General features: G+C 53.6%; 1 protein-coding gene across 2 annotated transcripts; it reads right to left on the bottom strand.

Moving 5' to 3' along the window:
- Window positions 1-1396: 1396 nt before the first annotated feature.
- On the bottom strand, window positions 1397-26744 carry LOC115391652 (Golgi apparatus protein 1-like). 2 transcript variants are annotated; one of them, XM_030095947.1, is made up of 29 exons: window positions 26380-26744; window positions 18155-18184; window positions 17912-17998; window positions 17429-17644; window positions 15901-16104; window positions 15726-15797; window positions 15459-15645; window positions 14975-15189; window positions 14759-14880; window positions 14528-14629; window positions 12615-12768; window positions 12353-12385; window positions 11322-11546; window positions 11183-11245; window positions 10992-11105; window positions 10777-10865; window positions 10452-10569; window positions 10215-10307; window positions 9969-10106; window positions 8163-8286; window positions 7941-8083; window positions 7718-7819; window positions 7390-7497; window positions 7122-7242; window positions 6791-6897; window positions 6412-6575; window positions 3778-3843; window positions 2452-2521; window positions 1397-1826 (listed from the first exon to the last, which is right to left on the bottom strand). In XM_030095947.1, exons 1-28 carry the CDS (start codon window positions 26710-26712, stop codon window positions 2485-2487), a joined length of 3567 nt encoding a protein of 1188 aa, XP_029951807.1. In that variant the 5' UTR covers window positions 26713-26744; the 3' UTR covers window positions 1397-1826; window positions 2452-2484. The 2 variants fall into 2 exon arrangements, with proteins under 2 accessions (XP_029951807.1, XP_029951808.1); XM_030095948.1 differs by lacking the exon at window positions 12353-12385 and having other exon boundaries at window positions 26380-26712.

Here is a 26744-nt window from a genome sequence, read left to right as displayed (position 1 = left end):
GTAAATGTTTCTTCACTGTCACACTTTTGTCAGTTCATTTGTAGTTCTAAACATATTTAGGGTGTTTTTAGCTCACTTTTTGCTTCTCCCACCACGTTCTTCCTCTCTCCTACAGCGTCCATTACAATTACATGCAAATGGGAAATTATGCAAATTAGGTGATGACGTCATCCAGTGACTTCTAGCGACTTTTAGGACAGCCAATAGCGACTTCTCTTACTGGGGAGAACACTGAACCCCTGCTTGCTAAGCTGCTAAGCTAGCTAGTTTACACAGAACGGCACACATGAAGCTTTCAGGCATGTTCTCCACTCTCCCAGCCGCTGCACGTGGGCCGACGTGGGGAGTGGCCGGACGCCGGGCGGCAGCCTGCACGCTGCGACTCCGAGAACGGCCGGCCCCGCCCGGCAGCCCACCCGCCGGGACACCGGGAGCGGCTGAGCGGCTGATCGGCTGCGGCTGAGCTGTCGGTGGGACACTTCACTCAGGAGATGGCAGCTGGCTGAACCCCGGTGACCGAGCGAGTTCCACCAGTCGTGGCCGCTCTGAGCTGCACATCGTGAAGAGGAGCGATCCTCAGTCAGACTGGCTCTGATATGTCGCTTTACTCACACATTTCAACTGAGAATGTAACCACCTAGACTGCCAGTATGTATTTCTCTCATACTATTCTATACATCCTATGCGCCTTAAAATGTGGTGCGCCCCATGTATGAATTTTTCTTTAATAAAGGCCATTCATTGACTGTGCGCCTATTAATCCAGTGAGCCTTATAGTGCCGAAAATACGGTAGTTTAAGATATTCCATTGTTTCTATTGGAGGCTGACAGGAAACCCAGACTACAGAAATGCAGGGTCAACACACAACACACTGACAAATCTACTGGAGTCCAGGGATCGATGGTTCAGGGCCGTTTCATCAACACAATGATGAGCTGCATTATTTATTTCTGGAACCCGAGACAGGGCCACAGGAACCTGTTCAAAATCAGGAACCTGTTGACACAGAGTGATGCTGAAAAAGTAATCCTTTATCTGTTCTTCCAGAGTAGATTATTGTAATTCTCTATTGTCAGGGAGAACCAAGAACTCTTTAAAAAAGTCTTGAGTGGATTTAAAATGCTGCAGTAGAGTTTTGACAGGAACCAGAGGAGAGAATACATCTGAAATAGAATTTAAAATCCTTAACAACCAGACTCCATCAGGGCTTAAAGAGCCGTTAGTCCCAGACGATCCAGCAGAACACTTGGTTCCCAGAGTTCTGCTGACTGGAGGTTCCTCGGTTCTCCAAAAGTACGATGGCAGCTTGATGTACCGTAGTCTCACCACACATCTTCACTTTGTGTTCGATCAACTTGATTTTCGCTACTCGAAGCAGAAGCATGTGGAGACAGATTCTTTGAACTGTGCCTTTAATAAGTGCATACAAGGAACTGAGTGAATCGAGGCATGGAGTGCTTGCTGATGATTTCAGTCTCTGCTGGAGTTTGGGAATTCCCTGGAATTGGGATGATTGGTGCAAGAAACATGAAACATGAAAATGCCCCAAATGCCCCAAAGCACCAAAGGTTCCCACTAACAAACCACAGAGACCCTGAGGTTATAAAACCAATGATTAATGATTTGTAGATATGATTTTGGGTTCACTTGAATTTTATAAAATCTCAAGGAAAAAAACAGAAACCCTCCACCCGTGTGAGGTGGAGAGCTGCAGTATTACCCACTAATATCAAAATAAATGATGCAACGTTTTGATGCCAATCCCACAAAAGGTGCATCCAAGCCACAGTGCGCTGGGCTGCAAGTCTGTCAATCCCACAGCGACCTGAAAGGATGACAAAGGCGGTTCAACAGTGCTGGACGGCTGCATGTGGAGGGTTCACTCTAACCTGAACACAGCCGGTGTAGAAGACACTCTGGGACATGTGGAGATCTGAAGAGTTCCATTTTCAATGCATTCAGCTTGAAATCCACACTTTCTAGTTAAGTCTGGCCACCGTCTGCGTCACAGTATTTCATCACAATGAAATCATACATTTACTGGAGGACCAGGGGCACCGGGGAGCCTCCAACCAGCAGGCCCGAGGCTTTGAGTGTAAATGGTGCAGTAAACGGTGCGTGTCCATGTCAGTCAGGGCGTCAGTGCAGAGCAGAAAGGTAAGCTCACTCAGTGCTTGGTGAACGAGCTCACGGTTCATTTTTTAAATAGACTGATGACGAGAGAAACACTTGAAGCTGGTCGAAAAGTTACCAGATTACCCAACTTTCCACACTTTGTTATCCAACATCCAGTTAAAAAACAAACACGGGTTTTAGCTACTAATTAGCAAGAGCTCCAGCGCCTGCTGTGTTTGATATTTTAATCTGCCAAAAGCCTCACTGGAAGGAAAAATATGCATTCAACATTAGTCACTCAGGGCAGCCACCTGTGGCAAACGATGATTACTTACATTTGACATACTTCAGCATGAAATCCACAGCGCTCAGAAGACGATGGAGCCGTAGGAGGGACTGACCTTCCTGTGGAGATCAACAGTTCTTGGGAAAACCAAGTCACAGCGTTGCAGTTGGTCACAACATCGTAAGGAAACTGCACGAATGCACTGAAGAAAGCAGTTTTCCCCTCCATTACTTCTGACGACGGCGTTTCAACCATAGCAAGACAAAACGCAGACACACACAATGCTGCTGCTGCGTGTTTGTTCTGCCACCGTTCTCAACTGTGTATTTCTCTTGATTGCTGTGTGGCGGTGCAGCTCAGCAGTGTGTGTGGCGGTGCAGCTCAGCAGTGTGTGTGGCGGTGCAGCTCAGCAGTGTGTGTGTGTGTGGCGGTGCAGCTCAGCAGTGTGTGTGTGTGTGGCGGTGCAGCCGGGATACAGTCAGGTCGGCATCAAGCCAAGTCGGCCTCGTGGGGGGGCTCTCAAGTGGCCGAGTTGGTCGGTGCCGACTTGACTTTAAGCTGCTTACCAACTCGGCCAAAAGCCTCTTTTTTTTTTTTTAACCACGATGCGGCTGCGGCGCGTCGATTTGCAGTTTTTTGACGATGCACTCGGATGTAGGTTTTTTTGTTGTTTTTTGCCGCGGTGAGAGCGCAGATTTGCATTTGCACCAACCTGGTTGATGTAAACAACAGTGAAATATAATAAAATATTTGATAAAAATTTAATAAAAATTTAAATAAAAAAAATTGGAGGAGTCTGTGCCTTCAGAGCGGACAGAGCGCACGTATAATGAAACTTTTCCTAATCACAGCTAAACGTGTTTTTATTCTGATGTAAATCCAATCTGTGGACAAAAATAATGATTTAAGATATTTGATGCCGACTTGACTGTATCCCGGGGGCGGTGCCGAGTTGGCCAGGGCCGACCCGACTGTAATCCGGTGCAGCTCAGCAGTGTGTTGTTGTGGTGCAGCTCAGCAGTGTGTGGCCGTGCAGCTCAGCAGTGTGTGTGTGTTGTGGTGCTGCTCAGCAGTGTGTTGTTGTGGTGCAGCTCAGCAGTGTGTGTGTGTTGTGGTGCTGCTCAGCAGTGTGTGTTGTGGTGCAGCTCAGCAGTGTGTTGTTGTGGTGCAGCTCAGCAGTGTGTTGTTGTGGTGCAGCTCAGCAGTGTGTTGTTGTGGTGCAGCTCAGCAGTGTGTGTGTGTTGTGGTGCTGCTCAGCAGTGTGTGGCCGTGCAGCTCAGCAGTGTGTGTGTGTTGTGGTGCTGCTCAGCAGTGTGTGTGTGTTGGGACATGTGAGGATGTGTGTGGTGAGCGCCTGCCTCCCCTCCGCCCTCACCGTGCTTTGACAGTCTGGTCCGTAGCAGGTCGAGACTCTGCCTTCAGGGGGCGCTGCTGAGGCTCACTAGAACGCAGACAGAGAAGAAGGCATGACGACCGCTGGAGCCGAGGCGCGAGTGTCAGAGGATAAGAAGACAGAAGACAGCCGGCTAGAAACCTTGCAGACTTTATTATTAACAAACCAATTTTCATCTGTACAGAACCAAAAGAAACCCAAAGAAAAGTGGACGAGGAAAGAAACTGAAACAAAACCGACTGGACATGTGGGAGCTCCGTGGATTCCCCCGGGAATCACGATTTACAAAAGGATCTGTTCAATCAGCAGACGCACACATTCCAGTCGCCTGGATGGACAGGGACCGACTGGAGAAACACACACACACACACACCCCCCAGCGGACTCAGCGGACAGCGATTAGGCACGTTTCTATAGAAACAGACATCAGATGTAGAAATCAAAGAAACAGTGAAGGCAGTCGAGTCTGGACGTCTCATGTTCAAGCAGGGAAGGCATCGCTCAACATGTACTTAGAAAAAAGACAAAAGAAAAAAGCTTCATGGTCCAGGCAGACGGACTGCACATCCAATAGTTTACAGCGTGTCTTCACTCATATCGTACACATGTACAGCTGGACAGGAGCGTCCTCTCTGGACCCCGTCTCACACTCCGTCCACGCTTCATCACCCGAGACCAAAAAGCTCGCGCCGCAGTAGCCCCACCCTCCACAAACCCTGGCCGGCCGGCCGCCGGCGAGGCAGAGGGACTCCGGTCCTGGACTCTTCTGGTCCGGGCAGCGGTTCACAGAGTGAGACTGTTCCTGCTTTTCATTTAGTGTCAAAATACATCTGTTCGTTTGGCGTCACACACATTCGGGCCTCTCTCACAGATCTGTCTGAACTTCATAAACCGAGACTAAAAAGCCCAACGTGCAGCGAAGCGGCACATCGGTCAGATCAGCAAACCAGAGCCGGGTTCCAGTCCAGAAGGAGCACAAAATAACACACTCTGTGAGGAAAAGACATTTAATACAGCCACGTGAGTCTGTTCTACCGGTCCTCTGCTGACGGCGGGTCGTACGCCATCAGCTCACGGTTGGTTTAGTGTTTTTCTTTATAACCGTTCAATCACAAACGGAAAGGAGCCAGAAACCCACGAGGATCTCCCCCATCAGGCCACCCAAGCAGTGTGTTCAGGATCAGTCATCTCCCAGCAGTGGTCAACTCCCAAAGTACAAACCAGAACCGTCGGTCACACACCTCACCCCTTCCCAGCTCACATTTATTCTCAGATTTGGACCCCCCTCCCAAAAAAACAACAAAAAAAAAAAAAACAAAAAGAAAGAAAAGCCCAGAGATTTGTGTCTTCCTGTGTGTCCCCCCCTCCCTCCCTCCCTCGCTCCCCTGAAGTGAAGGCAACCAGAGGACATTCGACTCGGAGGAAAGAAGAGCAAACTCTGACCGTTAGTAGACAAATAAATAAGGCTCTGCCAAAACAATATATACACGCTGTATATATGGAAACAACAATGTGCATGATTCCAGTATCGTCTTTACAACAACGTTCACATCTCCCCTCGTTACCCCGGATCCCTCCCAGCACAGACCCCGCGGCGGCTCTGTGGCTCCAGGAGGACTCGGCGGCGCCGCCCGCCGCCCGGGTGGGCCGCGGTGCGTTCACGGCGCGGGCTGGGAGTGGGAAAACCCAGAACCTTGTACTGCATCAGTGGAGTTACGTCAGTGTACAGGAGTGCAGAAACTTCCCGGTGGAAGAGGAGCTTTGGAGTAAACTGGGAGGGCCGGCTGCTTGGCACCGCCCGCCTGGCAGTCCCGTGGCGAATAAATCAAACACACACCCGCAAAAACACAGAGGGAAAAAACTCCCCACACAATCTCCCAAAAAGGAAAATCATTACGCAGAATGACAAAGGACAAGAAGATGGTGGTAGAAAGACACACACACACACACTCTCTCTCTCACCCACACACACACACACACACACACACACACACACACACACACACACACACACACACACACACACACACACACACACACACACACACACACACACACACACACACACACACACACACACACACACACACACACACACACACACACTGTACTCATTAAAATACTGGAGTCATTAAACAGCTCTATATGTGAGCATTTCCCAGTCCCACTTTCTACACATTTACACTGAACATGGTTTCCTCGCCCCCCACCCAACCCCACCCGGTACTGTCCTGTCCATCCCGTCCTGTCCCCCCGTCCTCACTCCGGTCCCACCACCGGGGCGGGGGGGTGGAGTCACGACGGATCGGCAACCGCAGGAGGAGTTCGGTGCTCGGCGCCACAGCTCGTGAGGAAGAGGAGGAGGAGGAGGAAAGGTGGAGCAGAGCGGGAGGAGTCATCAGCCTGCTCTCCTCCTCCAGGGTGGAGGCGATGCTGCAGTTCTGTTAGAGGAAACTTGGGGGGGAGGGGGGCGCAGCGAGCGGTTAGGGGACAGCTGAAGGGCGTTGACGACGGTCCGGTGGAGATGGCGGGGAAGGCGGGAAAGACAGGATAGTCCACCACGGAGACGGACCCCCTCCCCCGGCGAGTCCAGAGCGGGCGGTGGGCGGGCTCTACCTGTCCTTCAGCTCCTGAGTGACGCGCTTGGTGACCCTGCCGCACAGCAGCCCCATCAGGAAGAGCAGCCCCACGCCCACGCCCATCATCGTCAGGATGTAGTTCTTCGACGGCGACGACATCACCTGCATGGCCAGGTCCGAGAAACCCTCAGCGGGGGCCACCTGGGGGGGGGGGGGGGGGGGGGGGGGGGGGGGGGCAAGTACCGAGTAAATACAGGACATCTGTCTTCACGTCACCTCCTGGAAAGCCTTCAACTACATCGAAATGGACGAGGCTTGTGGGACAGAGCACAACGCTGGAGCTGATCTGCAGGTGTGTGTGTGTGTGTGTGTGTGTGTGTCTCGCTGTCCCGTCTCATCCCTGCAGCTTGACCCACCTTGGCAGCGAAGCTCCACATGTCGATGCGGTCCTGCAGCCTCCTCTTGCACTCGGGCTGCAGACGGACGCGTTTGTCCTGCAGCGCCTCCATCAGGCAGGACATCTCTGAGGAGCAGCGGCCAAAGCAGGAGACGTTGGATCGGCGCCAAACAAGCAGAAATACACTCTTCTGATGTGTGCCGCCTCAACCAGCGCTCGTCACGATGTGAAGGGACCGAGAGTCACACCATTCCTGAGTTTTTTAAGCTTGTGTGCGTGTGTGTGTGTGTGTGTGTGTGTGTGTGTGTGTGTGTGTGTGTGTGTATGCATATGTGTGTGTGTGTACTCACGGCGTCCCTTGCCGGGCGGGATGGCTGCACAGTGGTGCTTGATGTCCAGAGCGCAGGCCGTATGAAGGACCGGGTCCACAAAAATGTCAGCCTTGCTCTCCTTCAGCATGTTGAGCACCTCCTGCAGGGTGGGGGAGGGGTGGGGGAGGGGAGGGGGTGGGGCAGGGTACGGGGGGGAGGGGCAGGGTACGGGGGGGAGGGGCAGGGTACGGGGGTTACAGGGGAGCTGCAGACTCGAACCCCAGCGTGAAGCAGCGAGCCGCCTCACCTTCTTGCAGCCGTCCTGCTTGATCTTGAGCAGGTTGACCTTCAGACACTCCTCCACCTGCCCCGTCTGCTCCTGGGCCGCCGCCTCCTCCGAGCACAGCTGGGAGATCTGCACACGCACGCACACACACACACACAGCATTGTTTTCATCTTTAACTGTGACCGTTAAAGACAGCATGCCTCCAGATGAGGCCGGTCAGCAGGACTGTTCATTCCAGTGAAATTCTGGTGAACTTTTAATGCTACTCTGACTAGAACAGTGCAAATGAAAAGTGTGTGTGTGTGTGTGTGTGTGTGTGTGTGTGTGTGTGTGTGTGTGTGTGTGTACCTCCTGCGTGCAGTGGATCTGCAGCTGAGGGTCCAGCCTGTAGTCCAGAGCGGACTCCTGCAGGATGACTCTGATCTGGTCCTCACAGTCTGGAGACAGACGCTGGAGACAGCGAGAGCGGCCGTCAGCGCCGGTTCTAAACCTCATCGATTCAGAGCGTCCTCCGGCTGGAGGGCCGCCCGGCACCAGAACCCCACAGCAGTGTGTGTCGGGGAGCTCTGACCTGGTCGGCGTACTTGAGCTTGAGGCAGGAGATGACCTGGCCCTCCAGCTCGCTGTCGGCCGTGGCCTTGTTCAGGATTGGCTGGCAGAACTTGGGGATGTCGGCTTTGCAGGCTTTTCTCAGCACCGGGTTCAGCCTGAAGTCTGGACACACGGAGACGGAGAGACGGTGAGACGGCCCTGCGGCGGCGCGGCGCGACGGCGGCTCGGGGCCCGGCCGTACCCGTGTTCTGGGTGATCTGCCTCTTGGTGATCATCTGCTTGCACTTGGGGTCCATCAGCTCGCTGTTCTTGTTCTGCTTCAGACACTGGAGGATGTTCTTCCCCTCCGCCTCGGTGCAGAACCGCTGCACACAGGACACAGCCGTTACCGTCGGGGAGACCGTCGCGCCGAGACGCCGCGGACCCGTCCGGGACCGGCGGGCGCCAGGACGCTTCATCACACCGCCAGCAGAGCGGCGACGGGGAGGTCCACAGAGCTCACGCTCAACACTTTACACTGAGAAAACTCAGAGAACAATGAGAAACAATGAGGCTGGCGTCAAATTACAAGCCAGCATTTGATGCTGAAGCTCAGTGAAGACACGGAGACGTGAAAAGCTGCGACGGAGTAGGAATAAATCCAACAGGGGTCCATCTCCAACCTGACCAGCAGGTGGCATCTGCTGCCACCTGCTGGACACAGAGAGGAGATCAAAGGTGCAGCAGTGAACTTTGACCCCTTCACTGAAGGAAAAACATCAAAAAGGAAGCAAGCGTGTTTTTTGTCTCAAGAATATTTTTACTGTGAGACATAAAAACACAACCGTCTTTTTCTGCACACATTTCTGAGAACGCGGCTGTTTCCTCTGTGGCCTCCATGAGGCCGAGAGGAGGAGACGCGCTCGAAAAGGCCGCCGTCGTCTGTCTGGAGCGTCTGCGATTCTAAAGAAACCTTTATGGTTGTGTCGTGTCCTGGAGACGGTAACACGCCTGCCGTTTAACCAGACACTCATTCATCATGTTCCAACAGGATTCATAACCACCCAGACTCCTGGGGCTCCGGCGTGCAGAGATCCTCCCGGTCCTCCAGCTCTCCTCCCCGATGAGCGGGATCGGTCTCTGACCCGGTGGGAGGAGCTCTATCTGACCCCACAGCGATGGCAGCAGCTCCTCCCCACACTCCACAGGGAGCCTGGAGGGAGGTGGGCTGAGACGCTCCGGCCCTCCAGGTCGGCCACGTTAGCCGTGAGTCCGGCGCTAGCTCCACTTTATCCACCAGGTTTGGGACTGGGCCAAACTCAGCTGGGAGCACTGAACGAGCCGCCATGAGCTGCTCCAGCAGAGCGGCGCGAAGCTAAGCTAGCTCCTGAGTCCTCCATCCCCAGACCTTAAACCCATCGTGGTTAGCGGGTAGGTTTACCAAGAGTCTGGCTCCGATGGGGGGAAGAGAGGACAGTGACGGAGGGTAGAAAGTGTCTTCGCCATTCGGAAGGTTTCCCGACCAGCCATGAGCTTTTAACCAGCATCACTGATACATCAGCTGGGACTCTGTTCTAAACCTCTACATATTCTTCTTAATGCGACCAGCCGCCCCGCCGTGAGGGACTGGGCCGTGAGGGACTGGGCCGTGAGGGACTGGGCCGTGAGGGACTGGGCCGTGAGGGAGCGGGCCGTGAGGGACTGGGCCGTGAGGGAGCGGGCCGTGAGGGAGCGGGCCGTGAGGGACTGGGCCGTGAGGGACTGGGCCGTGAGGGGCTCGTTTCAATCTGATCAAGACTTTTCACTCTCATTTGTGTAGTCCTGTTTGGAGTTACTGAACGTTACGTCTGATTGTCCTCCATGTTGGTTCGAACTGCAGGGTGTGGCTCTGACTCTGACGGGAAACACTTCAAACACAACGTTCAGCTTTATTTATTCAGTCCTTTGTAGGCACGATTCCAGGGTTATAAAGAGGCTCCAGCTTTCTGTTGGACTACCAATCAGGAAGCCCCGTGACCGCTGAACGGAATGTTCCAGGGACAAACGCCGGCTGGGGTGCGGGGCCTACCCTGATCATGTGCTTGCAGACCCTCATCAGCTGGTAGTCCAGCTCGGGGTCGGCCATCTCCACCTCCTGCAGCTTGAAGATCCTCTGGTGGCAGCGCTGCGTCAGCTGACGCTTGTGCTCCTTCAGACACTCGATGACCTGCAGGGGGAGACACAGAGCCGCAGGCTCAGCCCGGGCTGCCTGCTGGGAACATCGTGTGTGTGTGTGTGTGTGTTTGTGTGTGTGTGTGTGTGTGCAGCTGCAGACCTGCGCGTTGCCAAAGGCCACGTTCTGACACAGCCTGTTGATGTCCTGCCTGCAGGAGTCGTACAGCTCCGGCTCCAGGCGGATGTCCTCCGACTGCACACAGAAAAACACAAGCAGGACAGCCGGACTCATTCTGGACGCCCGGGACATGGGGACAGTTTAAAATCACCAAGAACTTGAGAGGATCAGTGGAAACGGCGCCGGGAGCCAGGGGACCACGGCTTGAACCCCACCTACCATCTCCACCTCCTCCACCCGCAGCTGCTTGCGGCACTTGACGGAGACTCGCTGCTCCTTGGCGTCCTGCAGGGTGTCGTTCCTCACCGTGGTGCTGAGGCAGATCACCACGTCCACCCTGAGGGACAGAGGTCAGAGGTCACAGGACAGCCACAGCTGAGCTGGACAGAGAGGACAGCCATCAGGTCTGATTGAAAAGAAACGGGACGCTTGTGACTCCACGGTCAGCTGGCAGCTCATGGCGTCCGCCAGTCCTCTGAGACAGAGCGGAGCGCAGGAGACGGTCCCTACAACAGCTGGACGGCAGAAACCCTCAGAGCCTCACTTCTTCTTGATGTTGGGACACAGCTTGAGGACGTCCTCCTTGCAGGCCGTCTTGAATTTGTAGGAGAAGCGGAAGTCTTTGATCTGGATCTGTGGAGGGAGGAGGAGTCAGAGCAGGTCAGGACGCCTCGGACACGGACCGGTCCAGACCCTCAGACCGGTCCAGACCCTCAGACCGGTCCAGACCGGTCCAGACCCTCAGAGCACACTGCTCACCAGCTGGAAGTGCGTCACTCCCACGGAGCACTTCTCATTCATCTCCTTCTGGTGTTTGTTGTGAACCAAACACTCCATCAGGTCTCCGGAGTCGATCTGATTGTCGGCCACCTCCTGAGGAGCAGAGAGTCCAGCCTCCTGTCAGCAGCTGCACTTCACCAGTGAACTCTGACCTTGCGGAGCAGACTCACGTGGCAGTAGGCCTGGATCACCGGCTCGCAGGCTCGCATCAGCAGCACCTCCAGCTGGATGTCCTGAGGGGAGAGGCGGGTCAGGAGCCGGAAGGCAGACCTGCTGGCGCTCGGTCGGAGACGCAGCCCGGCGCCTCACCTCCGACTCCAGCTCCGTCAGGTTGGCCACCACGTCCCTGCAGTCTGAGTCCAGGTTCTCCAGGTGGTCCTGCAGGCACTCCAGCTCCTGGCCCGCCTCCGTCTTCTCGCTGCACCACTTGCCCAGGTCGATCATGCAGCGCCGCTGCAGCTCGGGGTCCAGCTTCACGTCCAGCGCCCTCTGGTGGAGGATCCTCTGCACCTCCACCTTACAGTCCCGGGACAGCTGAGCGGGGAAACACAGCGGATCGCCTCAGACGGAGCGGCGGAGGCAGAGGACGCCCCTCCAGACATCACCACACGTCGCCTCATTGCAATGATTCGGCCAGCAGACAAGCACCGGCAGCGCACGCTTTATCTAGGGTGGCTTCAGAGGCCAGCGCGGTGGGAAATGTGCTCAGGCCACAGTCGCCTGACTCGGACTCTTGGGCCCGTTAGCTGGCAGCTGCTGGGATTCAGACGGTCAAGCTCTGGTGAGCTGTGGGCTCGAACTCGCTCCAGTCTGGTCATTTCATTACATGTGGAAAGTCCATCTGACAGCTGCTCATTCACTGCAGCTAAACAGTGATTCTGTGTATTACTCAGTCCATCAGCCTGGTCTTCCTGCTCAGGCTCGGTGTTAGGCCCCATTTCTCTTTTCTATGGGTTTGCATTGGAGTAAAGAAGAAGGAAAACCTGCAGAATTACAGAGCGCATGTCCTGTAATAGAAACCAACAACAGGAGTCCTTTCAGTAAAGCTGTGTGATCGTTCTGAGGAGAGCAGAATCGAGGCAGCCTCTGCAGCTAATCACTGTCTCAGCTGAATCGAGTCCCTGACGCCTCCTACAGCGTCCTGCAGGAGACAGACAGGTCCAACTACACCGACGGGTTCCGCAGGACACACGGCGCCTGTGTGAGGAGATCGGCGGCGGATCATGAGAACCTGCTCCCGCATGCAGCTGATTGGAATCGACACACCGCTCCTTCTGGAGTCTGATCACAGCCACAATCACGTCCACTTCCTGCGATTCTCGGCAGCGAGACATACTCACAGAGGCGCGCCGGTCTGCTGTCCCGTCCGGGAGCTACAACAGCATTATAGTTTGGTCACTCACAGAGCGCACACACAGACACACACACACACACACACACACACACTCCAATGGGCTGAATCTGGCTCGTCTGAGGAGAGCTCTTCCGACTCTACGGCTCAGCTTTGGGTGGGAGATGGCTGGAAATGTTTTTACCGCGTCCGGGGAGCAGCTGCAGCGCCGTTTCCCCGATCGGTTAGACGGCCGGAGCGCCAGAACTCACCCTGCGTCCCTGCTCCACGGAGCGGTAGGCGTGGCGGTACAGGCAGGAGAAGATGGCGCCGGGCGGCATCATCTCGCTGGTCTCGTTCCAGCCGTGAGTGTGGCAGAGCCGCGAAGCGTCGCCCTGACACTTCTTATACAGGATGGGGTCCAGCCTGGGGGGAGAGGCACGCCCGGTCACGCCTCAGCGCTCACACCACAGCCGCACCGCCACGATAATTACAATTACATTAAACAGAACCAAACACGTGAAGCACGGGTCAACGCTCAGGGGGTAACTCATCAGAACAGAGCAGATGGAAATAAATCCCTCCAGCACGACAGGAAGTCAGTCTGAGTCTCATGGCTGCAACGGCTAGAAGAGGAAACGAGACAGACACTGGACAGATGGACACGAGGACAGGGTTCTGCAACCTTTATGACCAGAAGAGCTTTCTCAGTGACTTTCCTCTAGTCCAGCTGTTCTGGAAGCGTACAGAACATTTAACCTTTACGCAGCTCAGGCAGCTTCACAAGCAGAAACTAGATCTGATGAAGCTTTCATGAAGTTTACCTCCAGTTCAGATCAGAGAACATTTTATTACTGTTCAGCCTGTTTTTGTAACCGATTTTAAAGGTGCATTAAGGAGTTTGCACGTTTTATGTGAAACAGCGGCCCCTGCAGGCCTTGGGTGTAACTGCAGCTTAGTGAAGCGCTGGTGACTGTGGCTTGCGTCCATGTACGTGCACGGAAGAGGGGAACTCCTTCCTCACTCTTTTAGTAGCGCTGCAGTAACCTTTAAGGTTCTTCTGCCTGGTGGGTGTGTGCTGGAGCTGTGGCAGTGCTGGAAACCTTTCCTTTCCTACTTTCTGGAAGATCCATCCTTAATACTGCTCAGTTGTTGCTCGGTAAGCATCTGGCGGAGTAATGGCGGACAAAACGAATGCTAAGCCAGTCAGGCCAGCGGGAGGCGCATTACGTCACATCCTCTCAAATTCTCCCCAAGAAATAGAAATTTCCGGACCGGCACTGTGACTTTCAAGTGACAATTTAACACTGTTAGAGGTACTAGCAATGAATATGTCAGGGCACATCGTGCACATCATTACAAATGTGTAACATATTTATGGTGGAAAATAAGTATTTTTAAAGTTGAAAAACTCCTTAATGCACCTTTAACAGTCTTGTTCTTTTTAAGCTTTTTAGTTGACAATTTTAAAATTTGAGCTGTTTTTGTCATTTAACTCTTTTAAAGCCGTTTTGCATGTTGTTTACCAACCATATTTAATTTTCTTATGTTAGAAATTCTTGACATTTCAGGTTTTTTAGGCAATCCTATCCTTTCTTCCCCCATTTCTTGTGGTTTTTCGCGAGTTTTCCGAATTCTACTTGAACCCTTTTTGACCCCTTTTGAACCACAAGTGACAAATCATATGATAATTTACAAATAAGTTAAATGTTTTTTTCATGTATCATGTGGTGAAAGCTTCATGGAGCCACTACAGAGGGACTAGAGAGCCACGTGGCTCCAGAGCCGCAGATTGAACACCCCTGCACTAGACGGATAGTACAGGTATACTAGATCTAAAGAGCATGTCAGAGGGGTGGAGTTTCACCAGGTTTCACCAGGAAATCTACGAATTGTGAAATAATTACAGAAAAATCAACCTGAAATTGCAAAGCTTTCAGAATTCCTGCATGTGCATATTGACAGCATGTAGCACAGACTCAGACACATTTCAGACGTAAAGCCAGCCGACACGTCCTCTTTCAAATTATAAACCACTGGAACACATGAGCCGACTCAGAATGAGTCGCTACTATTCTATTAAATGATAAAATGTCTTGGAGATGTCTTAAAATGTCTTAAAATGTCTTCTGGCGAGTCTCCTATCAGAGACGTTTCTACCGATCTGGGGCAGCCTTCAACTCACTTCCAGTCCCTGGCGATGAAGTACTGCAGCTCCAGCAGGCGGCGCTCGCAGTCCTCCACCATCTTGTCGGTGTACAGATGCTCCATGAGACAGGACAGGATCCTGCAGGACGAGCAGCGGCTTCAGAAGACTGACCCGGTACTGTGTGTGTGTGTGTGTGTGTGTGTGTGTGTGTGTGTGTGTGTGTGTGTGTGTGTGTGTGTGTGTGTGTGTGTGGAGAGGAGAGCTCACATGGGATCCCCGCTGCGGATGTGTTTGCATGCCGTCTGGATGACGGACTCGCAGGCCTCGTTGAGCGCCCGGTCGATGCGGTAGTCGGCTCCAGGGTCGGCCTCCTGGATCAGCGTCTGGAGCTGAACACACACACACACACACACACACACACACTCAGTCAAGCATCCACACACAACCACCCCCGCTGCACAGTGCTGCGCCGCCGCCGCTCACCGCCTTCTGGCACTTGGGCTCGATGCTGCCCAGGTCTCCGCGGCCCGCCCTCATCAGGCAGTGCAGCGTGCGGCCCTTGCGGTGCAGCCCGGAGCAGTGGCCCTCGATCTCCGCCCGGCAGTGCAGCACGATCTCCGGGCTCAGCGAGAAGTCCTCCATCAGCATGCGCCGGTAGTCCATCATCTCGCCCTGACACTCGCCGGTGACCACGCGGCCTGCACGCACACGCACGCACACGCACAGACACAGACACAGACACAGACACACACACAGACACAGACACAGACACAGACACAGACACACACACAGACACAGACACAGACACAGACAGGGTGACATGAGTTGCTGTCAGATCGCCACAGATTTCAGCCACAATGAAACAAATATGAGGCCGGTGTCAAATTACAGCCTTCTACATGCTTTTGAGACTCGTCCTTTTCACAGACAGCGTGGCGGGGGTCGCGGTGCGCGGCGGGCGGCTCACCTCGGTGCACGGCGGCCTCCAGGCACAGCAGCAGGTAGGACAGGCGGGCCTCGCGGGCGCGGGGCATGCTGGTGTCCACGCTGCAGTGGTGCTTCTTCAGGTCCGCCTTGCAGGCCTTGGCCAGCGAGTAGCTCACCTTGTAGTCCTGGGCGATCAGCTTCTGCCTGGTGGTCAGGGCCTCGCGACACTGCAAGGCGCCACAGTCACTCACACGGCAACGGCGGCCCGACCGGCGCCACGCACAACAGGCCGAGCCTTCAGACTTACCCTCTCAGACATCACGTCCTCAAACTTGTGATTGAAGAGACACTTGTAAACTCTGCCCTCGCCGGCCAGAGTCTGGAAAACCACAACACACACTTCAGAGATGTTTCATTCCATTTCCAGGTCTGCCTGTGGTCCAGGCTCCGGTGTCTGGGTCCGTCCGGTCGGTCCGGCTCACCGTCTCGCAGAAGCGCTCGCGGTCCTCCCTGCAGGCGAAGTAGAGGTGGCGGTCCAGGTGGAAGTCGTCCGAGGACAGCTCCGCCACCCGCATGATGGCCTTCTTGCAGTCGTCCCGGATGGGGTGCGCCCCCGGCTGCTCCTCCGCCTCCCGCACCAGGGCCTTCTCCAGACAGGCGATCACTTCTCCCTGCGAGTGGACGTCCTGCAGGGAGAGCCCGGGTCAAAGGTCAAGAGCCATGAAGGATGTTCCAGTCCTAAAGCTCCACACAGCCACCTGTCCTGGGTGGTAGTTACTTTTGAATGCTTCTGTCTTCTGTCGGTGGATTAGTTCATCTCTTTTGTTGCCGTTTATTCTCAGCTCTTCACAAGAGACGAGTTCACCTGACTTCCAAACAAACCACTGTTCCACAGCAGCAGGACAGGGATCTGTCTGTGTGCGCATCATTCAGACAGCTCCCGCTGAGGGAGTCGGTTAAAACGAGGCACCAGCTCCATCTCCACCGAGAAGAAAGCACATTCCAGAGCTCCCAGTTCGCTGAACCGGCTAAGAACAGGGCTAAACAGGAAGGTGGGCATGTTTCCCGGTCTGGACCGGTTCTCAAGGACTCCCCGTTTGTGTCTGTTTCACCATCAAGGTTAGACGTGGCGGCAGGAAGACTAATGATGCTTTCCTGCAGAGCTGAAGGCAACGTGTGACTCTCACGCTCACTTCAGTGCTGGAAGCTACAAACGGGTCTTTTTCTTCAGCTGTAATAAAAACTAGGAGAGGGTGAGCTGTCGGAGCAGGGCGCTGTTCGGACGTCACCACCGCTTCAAACTGGGACTTCCTTAAATGCTCGTATTTGGTGTGTGATTGTTTGGAGTCGGACTGCAAACTTTGCAGTGTCAGCTTGTGAAATCAACCAGTCTCTGCTGTTCTTTTCCGTTTCAGCACATTTTTATAGAACGAAAAAAGGAAGGAAGGATTGCTCATGGGTTGCTGCCCTGATAAACCAGTGAGCGCTGTTAAACTGGAGATGATGGGGGGCTGGGAGAGTTTCTGCAGTGTGGAAAGAGCAAATGGTCTGAGTCTGACGGGGCCGGTGTGACGCGCCAGCAGCTGCCCGACACTGAAACACACTCTGCTCCGGCACATGAAGGATGACTTGCGATATCATATAGTAACTGTGCCGACCGGCTTGGCAGCTGGGAGACATTCAGAGAACACCGATTAGCTCCGACTGCTGTCAAACCGGTCTTCCCTCATACCAGCCAGTGTCTCTGAGAACACACTTCTTTCACACCGGCAGTCCTCGTCACGCCCGCTAAACTGCTGCGCTGAATCCTTCCTGCGGTGCATCGCGGTGAGCATCGATGCACAGAAAGAAAAAAAACATTATAATGTAGCAGTGCTGCTTAACTTGGTATCTGTGCATCCAGAGACAGAAGTACTCTCCAGAAGTACACCTAGAGGTTAGAGGTCAGGGTTCCACGCCCTTCTGGCAGTTCAGGACCTGAAAGGCCCTGAAACGGCGGCGGCGGCTCACCTTCTCCCCGATGGCGATGCTGCCGCAGCGCAGCACATTGATGTCGTCGCGACACTTGTCCATGAAGCCGCAGATGAGCCGGTAGTCGCTGAAGACGATGCTGGTCATCTTGGTGATGTACTGGTTGCACTGGTAGTCGGTGATGTTGCCGCGGTGGTCCACCAGGCAGGACACCAGGTAGCCCTTCCCCAGCTCCTCGGCTGCACACTCCTTGATCTGAGAGCAGGGAAAGCCTTCATGAAGCCTCTCCGCCGTCTCTGTAACCTTCCACACCTCTGGATCACGGTCTGGGAAGCCTCCTGACACCTGGAGGTTTTCTACTGAAGGGAGGGGCGTCCTGATTGTCCAGACCACTCTACCACTAAACGTTTGGCCTCTTTTTGCAGTTAACTGTACCAACAGAAGGAGGAGAGACCTCCCTGGACCTCTGCTCTCCAGAGTCTGAGAGCTGCAGCCTGCGGCCGGCGGCGTTTCAGGACTGACCTCGGATATGGCCGTTTTGCAGACCTCCACAGCCACCGACTCGAACTTGGGGTCCGTGGTCAGGTTGAGCTTGTAGTTCCACAGGAGCTGGAGGACGGACACGTCCAGGAGACGGGAGGACAGCAGACACAAGCCTGAGTCATGAGTACAAGTCTGCACTGCTCAAGGACAGCAATACTTAGACCAAACATATTTAGACTAAACATAACAGAAAGGCATGCTGGGAAACGAAGGTGCACTTACATGGTTGCATTCAGCTGCGATTTCAGTTTCCTGAAAGAAGAAGACAAACAACAGATGAGAAGTGGAGATTAGTCATTTAGATCATAACTGAAAACATGTTTCTGTGGCCGGCTGGACCGGACCCGGAGATCCAACACCTCATGTTCCTCTTCAGCCACAGAAAAGTCTGTGAGTGTGTTGTTTGGGGATAAGTGTGTGTTCCTGAAGGTGTGCTCAATGCGCCTCACACACACACAGTGACGGTCTCACCCCGATACTGAACTCTGAGAACGAGCAGATGTTCTGCAGACGTCCCACCCAGACCGGGGTGAGTCAGTGGACTGGAACAACAAACAACGAGGCGGTGGTGGAAACGTGACCCGGGCTGACCCCGGGGAGCTCACACACACCCCACACACACACCCAAACGCGGTCCTTTCCCTGATCATCAGTGTACGAGGAGGAGTCCGGCGTGCCTCCATCCCCACGCTTCACCGCACGACCCGGGGATCCCACCAGAAGCTGCAGACCCAGCCGGGCAGGAAGCCCCGACGGGACGGCACCGGGACGGCACCGGGACGGCACCGGGACGGCACCGGGACGGCACCGGGACCACCCTGACCTCCAGAACCAAGCAGACATGGAGAGGTTCGACGGCGCAACTTTAAAATGTCAATTTACTGAATCTTTCACCAAAAGATGAAGCAAGAAGCTGGATTCTCTTGCAGGATGTAAAAGACTGAAGGATAAATGAGCTGGGCTGTGTCAGAGACCCCGGGGCGGTCTGAGGACCTGCAGTGTCAAAATAAGACTCTCTCCCATCCCATGTCACTTTCTCCCATCATCCTCTGCTGCAGAACGCAGGGCGACGCGCTGAGAACCGACAAATCTCTTCTATTTCCACACAAACACAGCGGAGGACGCCGGGGCAGATTAACTGCTCGGCACCACACTGTGATCTGGCAACACGTGCACGCTCCCCACGGGCACGCCGGCCACATCGCCGCCCCACTGCTGGAGGTGCTGAAGCTTCCGCCTCTTTAATGGCTGCGGCTGAATTAAAGCTAATCAGATCTCCTCCCATTGTCCCGGGAGCAGCAGAGTGGGCCGAGCTATAGTTAGAGGAGGGAGGAAATCAGGAGCGGGAAAGGAAGAGGGGAATCCAGGAGGAGGCGGCCGACCAGCTCCGTCCAGCTCCGACAGCAGTATCACGACCTGCATGAGCTGCACGGCCACCGAAGCTGCTGAGCTCCTGCTTCTGAAGCCAGGCGGCCACATCTGAGCATCACACACACCCTATGACTGATGGAATGACAGGAAGGACATTAACAATAACTCCAATCCAGGACATCCAACTCCAAAGCTTGATAAAAGTTCACCCGGGGAATAATTAAGCCATTAGAAGCTGCTGGTGATGAACTAAGGTGAGCATGAGTAGCGGGGAGGAGCTGCAGGTGGCTGGAGACAATCCGTGCCACTGGTGTGTTTCTTCTGCCAGCATGGACAGACGTCCAACACGCTGAAGAGCAGCAGCGGTCGTCCCCAGAACCCAGTGTGCGGTATCTGAGGCTTGTGTTTGCTCTGGGCGTGGTTCATGTTTTCTCCTCACAATTGCCTTTGTGAAGCTTCAAAGTCAGAATTACAGTCATGCGAGTCACAGCACTAAGATAATAACAGCCACGGCGGGCAGGTCGAGCTCCACTGGCCCAGAAAATCCAGGAAACTGCTCACATATTGTTTGTCTGAAAGTAGTGCAATAAAAACACAGATGTTTTTCTGGACATACTGAATAATCGTGATTACAAAACTGATTAAAATAACTGTGATTATCATTTTGACCACAACCGTGCAGCCCTACTTCAAACCGAAAAGGGAGTGTCTTGTTTTTCTCATGCTGAGAACATTTCTTATTAATTCAAGACCAGACCAAAGAAGGTATAACAAAATTACCTTCCCTGGTAACTAGTTACTTTAATTGCAGAGTCATTTTGTCCTTTTCAGGGAGGAGTCTTGTAAAAGGAGCATGCTGGGTGCAACTTGAAGGAGTATAGCAGTGGCGGGTTCAGTGGAGGATGAGCGGCGATCATCTGGTTAAAACACGAAGCTGCTGACGACCAGACCGACCGTGAGAAGCGCCGTTCTGACGGACCGAATGAGCCGACCGGTGAGGACTGAACCCAGGAGGAAGGAGGAGCGGCTCAGGGAGATGACGTCCTCCGCCCTGCGGACTCCACGTACACAAAACCACCGACACCGCCGGGAGCCGGGGCGGCGGGCGGGCCCGAGACACACAAGAATGCACCCGCTGCTAAAAGTGGCTGCAAATGTCAGGCTGTGACCAGAGGCCGGGAGCAGCAGCAGGCGGAGAGGCTCCGGCGGTCCAGCCTGAACCGGACGGGAACTCCACAGCTCCTCTCAGCGTCTCTTCCAAGAAGCGAGCAGCAGCAGCAGGAGCAGCAAATCAATGCTGGGCTAACCGGATCACAGCGCCTAACGAGGAGAAGTAATAGCCGGGACGGATCAATGATCCAGTGATGGACTGAAGTCTGGCCTAAACACACACGTCTCACATGTCCTCTCCGATCGCACCGTCTCTCTTCACAACCCGCTCAGGCCGATGGTCAAAATGAGGAGTTGGAGAAAACAATAACGCTGACTGCTGGGGAAAAAACAATGGAACGATGCTGATGTGCGATTCTGTGGGCGCTTGGATTTCCTGACAGCAGCTCTCCTCCCCTTCTGCTTCTCTGGACAGCAACAATAAAGCTGACCGAGTTCTAGAACGACAAAATACAACAACCTGAACAAGGTGCAGCTGTAACGACACCTGATGAACAGAGTCCCAGTGAAAGAACGATTCTTAGAGGCTGCCAACCTGTTTAAATGTACCGCAAAAGGTACTGATAGCCACCAGAGTCCACAGCAGACTGGCTGTGCTCCTGATCCTGGGACTGGGCCACACGGCATCAATCCTAGACTGAGGTATAATGTGAAGCAGGTGCGGTAGCCATATCTACCAGGACACATTATTGTCATATATAAATACATTTTTCCACTGCTGATGGTTGTCGTCATCACGTTTCTTCAGATGGTACCTCAGACTCTCTCTCTGCCATTACCACCGCCAGGCGTGTTCTACACATTGTTTTTCTGCTAAACTTCCAACTCCTGAAACCCAAACCAGGTCCCCATAGCTTCTTACCAGTTCGTGACGTTCCTGTGGGAAATGGGAAGTTCCCGGTCACGGGCTCATGGACTCAGGAAAACGGAGTTTGGGAGCTGATAGAAACGCTCTCCGAGTCTGACTAATTAATTCCCTCTAAATGTCACCGGTGCGTCTCTGAACCCGGCCCAGCCCGGCGTCACACGGGGCTTCAGACGGTCTGAGAACTGTTCTGATTCCAATCAGGAGCAGATAAACTCAGCGCCGTCTTCAGAACCTCGCCGTCTCTCCTATGCCAGCCTGACCTTCCAGCGGCGGCCGGAGCTTATCGCGCCAGTGACGTTCTCGGCCGACTTATCACCGGCTTCCCAGCACAATGTTTCAAAATGGATCAGATGAACATCATACACACATGCAAATCCTCTCGGTATTCAAACAACGGAAAAAAAAAAAAAAAGACTAAAGCACTTGGTTTGTCATGATCAGATAATGACTCAACTTATCTCTCCAAATCCAGACACTGAGGTAGGTGTAGTTGTATATGGGGTTTAAATATGGATATGTATTGTTTTTGACATGTTTGAAATGAAATCGTTAAAAATAAAATTGGTTCAAAATCTGACTGGACGGTGGAGACAGTGTCTTCAAAATGCTGAAGTATCAGTTCAGTGGACCGTCAGAGGGTGAACGGCAGCAGAACGCCGAGTGGAAATAACTTCTTCATTCAGAGGCAGCAGCAGGTAATCCATGAATTAACTAACCCTAATCCCTCATGAGGACCGGGGACGAGTGTGTGTGTGTATGTCTGGATTCAGAGCACACTGAACCAGGAAGAAGATGGAAGAGTATTTCAGAACCGAGGTTCTCCCTGCCTCCGTTAAGACTTCTGAGACTCATCGTGGAAGAGACCAGCGCTTCACCTGTTAGTTACTGATTAGACATAAATGGAACGGATGTCACTAATAAAGCACGTTTCCACTGATTGAGCAGTCCCCTAAACACTTTCCACTGTTCGCCCAGTTCTCTCTCTCTCTCCCCCACACACACACACACACACACAGACACAGCTGGGACCATGAAAACACGCCAGACTCACTGATCGGGCTTCATTCCCATTATGGGGACAGAGGTGATCTCCAGCATCCTCCTATGAGTTCAGAAAGCTGTTGAATTCACCGGTCCGGCCCACACTCCGGCCCACACTCCGGCCCACACTCCGGCCCACACTCCGGCCCACACTCCGGCCCACACTCCGGCCCACACTCCGGCCCACACTCCGGCCCACACTCCGGCCCACACTCCGGCCCACACTCCGGCCCACACTCCGGCCCACACTCCGGCCCACACTCCGGCCCACACTCCGGCCCACACTCCGGCCCACACTCCGGCCCACACTCCAACACCACCAATCAACACACACACCTCCGACACTCCAGGTGACATTAACCAATCAGAGTCTTTACGTTCTTGTTTAAATCTGAATGAAGCCTAAATCTGCCCCAACGTGACCACATAAACGCCTGAAGACGTTTAAATCCGTACAAACCAGAATCAGAATCAGAATCGTCTTTATTCGCCAAGTACGTTCAAGACATACAAGGAATTTGTTTCCGGCAGGTGGTGTCGCGTCATCAGAACTAAAATAAAAACAAATTAAAAACAACACAACTCTCTATATACACTTAAATAGTGGAGAAGAAAAATAAGTGAGTATGTGTAAGTATGTACATGCTTAACTTTAAACATACAAGACTAACTAAACTTTACTAAACAAACCTTACTAGGCAAGCTTAACTTTACCACACATACTTACTAAGGATAAACTAAAAGCTTCCTGTACAATGGTGCCATCGGTCAGCAGTGTGACAGATCAGCTATTTAACAGGGACATGGCAGTGGGGAAAAAACTGTTTTGTATCTAGAGGTTTTTGTGCGCAGGGCTCTGCAGCGCCTGCCAGAGGGGGGGAGGGAGAACAGGTTATGTCCAGGGTGAGTGGGGTCTCTGATGATGTTCCTTGCCCTCTTACTGGTTCTGGAGGAGTACGGATCCTGTATGGAGGGCAGGGGGGCTCCAGTGATTTTCTCAGCAGTCCTAACTGTGCAGTGCAGTCTCTGTCTGTCCTGCTGTGGCTGCTCCAAACCACACAGTGATGGAGGAGCACAGGACCGACTCCACGACAGCAGTGTAGAACTGGGTGAGCATCTCCGGCGACAGGCCGTGTCTCTTCAAAGTAGAGTAAACCATCCGGTTTATTCTACTTTGGAAGTGGAACTACATGTAAATCCGGTGGTTCTGCTCATGTTTGTCTATCGTATAACATCACTAATGGCGATAACTGCAGGATAATCTGGATGTCAAACTCTGAATCATCCCACACCCAGTTGGGATTCAGTGTCTTGTACTTTGAAATATGGGGGATTGGAACCTGCAACCTTCTGACTGAGAGAAGACCTGCTCTACCAGCCGAGCCACAGCCGTACAGCCCGACTCTGAGAACCAGGCTCTGCAGAGTCCACAGATCCACAGACGGTGCTGATGGTTCCACATCACTTCCGTGGAACCGGTTCTGCAGACAGACTCTTAAAGGGAGAGAACTTCATGTTGATTCCGTCATTACTGGATCAACGCTGCTCATTTTCTCTCCTTCAGCTTTCCTCTAATCAAACCCTGGAACACACAGGAGAGCTCATTTCTGGTTTGTAATCAAGCCCGTTAGTTTCTTTGCTGACGTCGGTCTGAACTTGAATTCATCGTTCTGCTACAATTCCTTCTCCTTCTGGCTGCAGCTGACCGAGAGTCCGGCACCAGAGAGGACACGTCTTGTCTTGTGACTGTGAGTAAGCAGAAATGGGGCACGAGCCGAGGCCGGTGTCAGCTGGACCGGCCCCGCTGGAGGCCTGCAGAGAGCTCGGGCTGCTAATGAGCTTAAACAACACAGAGAGCGATCGGCCGCCACCCGGACAGCGGCCACGGGCCAGCGCTGATCCCTTAACAAGCCCCTCCACGGGCCCGGAGGTCACAAGACCTGCTGCTGACCTGAAAGAGACACCAGCTCAACAGGGACAGGCTGAGAGCTCCAGGACCAAGAACACTGACCTGAACACTGACCCGGACCCAGCAGAGTCCAGAACACTGACCTGGACCCAGCAGAGTCCAGAACACTGACCCGGACCCAGCAGAGTCCAGAACACTGACCTGGCAGCGCCCCTGAAGAGGAACCGTCCCGGAGCCCGTCCTGCAGGTGGCAGCGCCGTGACTCCTTCTGCCCCAGCATGGCATGAGGACGATCGGCATGCCGAGCATGCTTCCAGCTGAGCGTGGAACTTTATTTTTCTATCACGCTCCAGTAAATTGCCTCCGCTGCTGCTGCGGTAGCGTGACGCTCCGCCACACTGCAGCCATCAAACACCAGCAGTGTGTTTCTACGGTGATTCTGGTGATCAGAGCCGGTCACTCAGCTGTGCTGGACCGTCCGTTAATGTACCAATGACAAAGCTGCTTCGTCCAACATCCCACACTTATTCTAGTCGGTTTCAATTCTTTTCCTGGAGTCTTTAAACTACATATTCCCCCACTGATGAAACAATTCCATGTCTTAACATTTAAAATCAAAGTAAAATGTTTCAGTAAAGATACAGATTCTCCCAATCCAGGAAAACATTACTGAGAGACGGCTGCTGTTAGAAGGGGGGTAGAAAGACTTGCATGTATGCCAGTGAATCAGTCATGAGAGATACGAGTGGAACCCTCCAACAGTGAAAGAGAATCAAACGAGGTTCCCCGCCCTGGCTCTCCTGGACAAATCACACCGGTGTGTTCCTGTGAACATCTGCTTCCAGCTGCTGGGAACTCTGACCAGAGGAGTCCAGTCTGACCCACAGGAACCCAGACCAGAGTCCAGTCTGACCCACAGGAACCCTGACCAGAGGAGTCCAGTCTGACCCACAGGAACCCAGACTGGAGTCCAGTCTGACCCACAGGAACCCAGACTAGAGTCCAGTCTGACCCACAGGAAGCAGAAATGCTGTCAGTCCTTCACCTCAACGCCTGGCTGTCCATGGACAGTGGCGGATCACTAACTGATACTGAAATTGCTCTGATCACTTCAGATGAGGTTGTGTTGAACTGGTAAGTCAAAGGCTGCGCCATATTCACTGACAGCTCCTGTTTCACTTCATGAGCTGATTGAGCTCCTTTGTTAATGTTGTGAATCTGAACGCTGCTCTGTGAAGCCGCGACTTTCTCATGTTAGAGCTATACTCAGCCCTACGTACAAACCACACACAGCGCCACAGTCCATCACCAGGTCCCGGGTCCCAGGTACCAGATCCCAGCAGACAGGGCTCGGTGATCCGGACTAACCAGGTGTCAGCTGAGCCATCAGCCATGCCACCAGCCAGTCAGCTGACTGATGTCAGGTAGACTGGTTTAGGGAAGTCACCAGCCCTGAACCTGCTGTGTGTTTGCATGTCTGGAGAGTTGTGTTACAGAGCTGGAGCCAGGCAGAGGAGGTCTCTCTCGCTCTCTCTGTCTCTCTCTCTCTCGCTCTCTGTTGAACTCCACCGAGAATTTACTGATTTATGGAGTCTTGCCCCATCGTATAGTCTCTGCCAATAAAAAGCAATAAAACAGTGATGATATCAGTAACTACCATGCATGCTTGTTAAATATTACCTTTTTATTTCTGTGAACCTTTAAGGAAGCTGTATCCTTACAAAGAAGCGTTTCACAGTTCCCACTTTTAAGCGTTTCTATGAGACGTTCAATGCCATTTGTGTGTCAAGAAGCGACACAAACATCTTCATCCTAACTACACCGAGAACCATTTGTAGAGTTGTTTACAGCCGAAGTGAGGAGGGCGCCGTGGCGCCTCTGGATGTGTCTTCGGTGTGTTAATAAAGTTGCTATCATACCGACAGCCAAGAGGAATACGCATAAATCGCTGTTTTTTGAACGGCGTTTGGTGCGACGGCGGCTAACAGCTCGCTAGCGATGGCGGATAGCGGCAGCAGGTCGGTCCGAGCAGCAGGCACACCCTGCTCCTTCCTCCCGGGACCGCGGACGCTACAGCGGACCACTCACCTCCTTCCTGTCCTGGAGACACTCCAGCACCGCCAGGTTGTTGTTCCACGAGTGCTTCGGGCAGAGCCGCGTCAAGTCATCCCTGCACACCGCCTCCTCAGCCAACTTCCAGCCGGCAGAGCGCCTCCGGAGCAGCGAGGCCCCGGCTCCCTGGTTCCTGTCCGCGGCCGCCGCGAGCCCCGCGGCGGGCCCCGGGCCCCCGGCCGGGTTCTGCTGCTCGTTGGCATTGACGGGAAGCTTGGGCGCGTTGTTGTTTTCTGCTCGAGTCGGGCGCACAGAGGATAAGACGCAGACGAGGAGCAGGAGCAGAGGAACACGTATACAGTCCGCCATCTTCACTGAGCCAGGCTGCCTGCCGCCGCATT

Source organism: Salarias fasciatus, chromosome 7 (assembly GCF_902148845.1).
Source record: "Salarias fasciatus chromosome 7, fSalaFa1.1, whole genome shotgun sequence".
In the NCBI taxonomy this organism is placed as follows: Eukaryota; Metazoa; Chordata; class Actinopteri; order Blenniiformes; family Blenniidae; genus Salarias; species Salarias fasciatus.
Note: the sequence above shows the minus strand (reverse complement) of the source record. Positions and strands in the feature narration are given on the sequence as shown.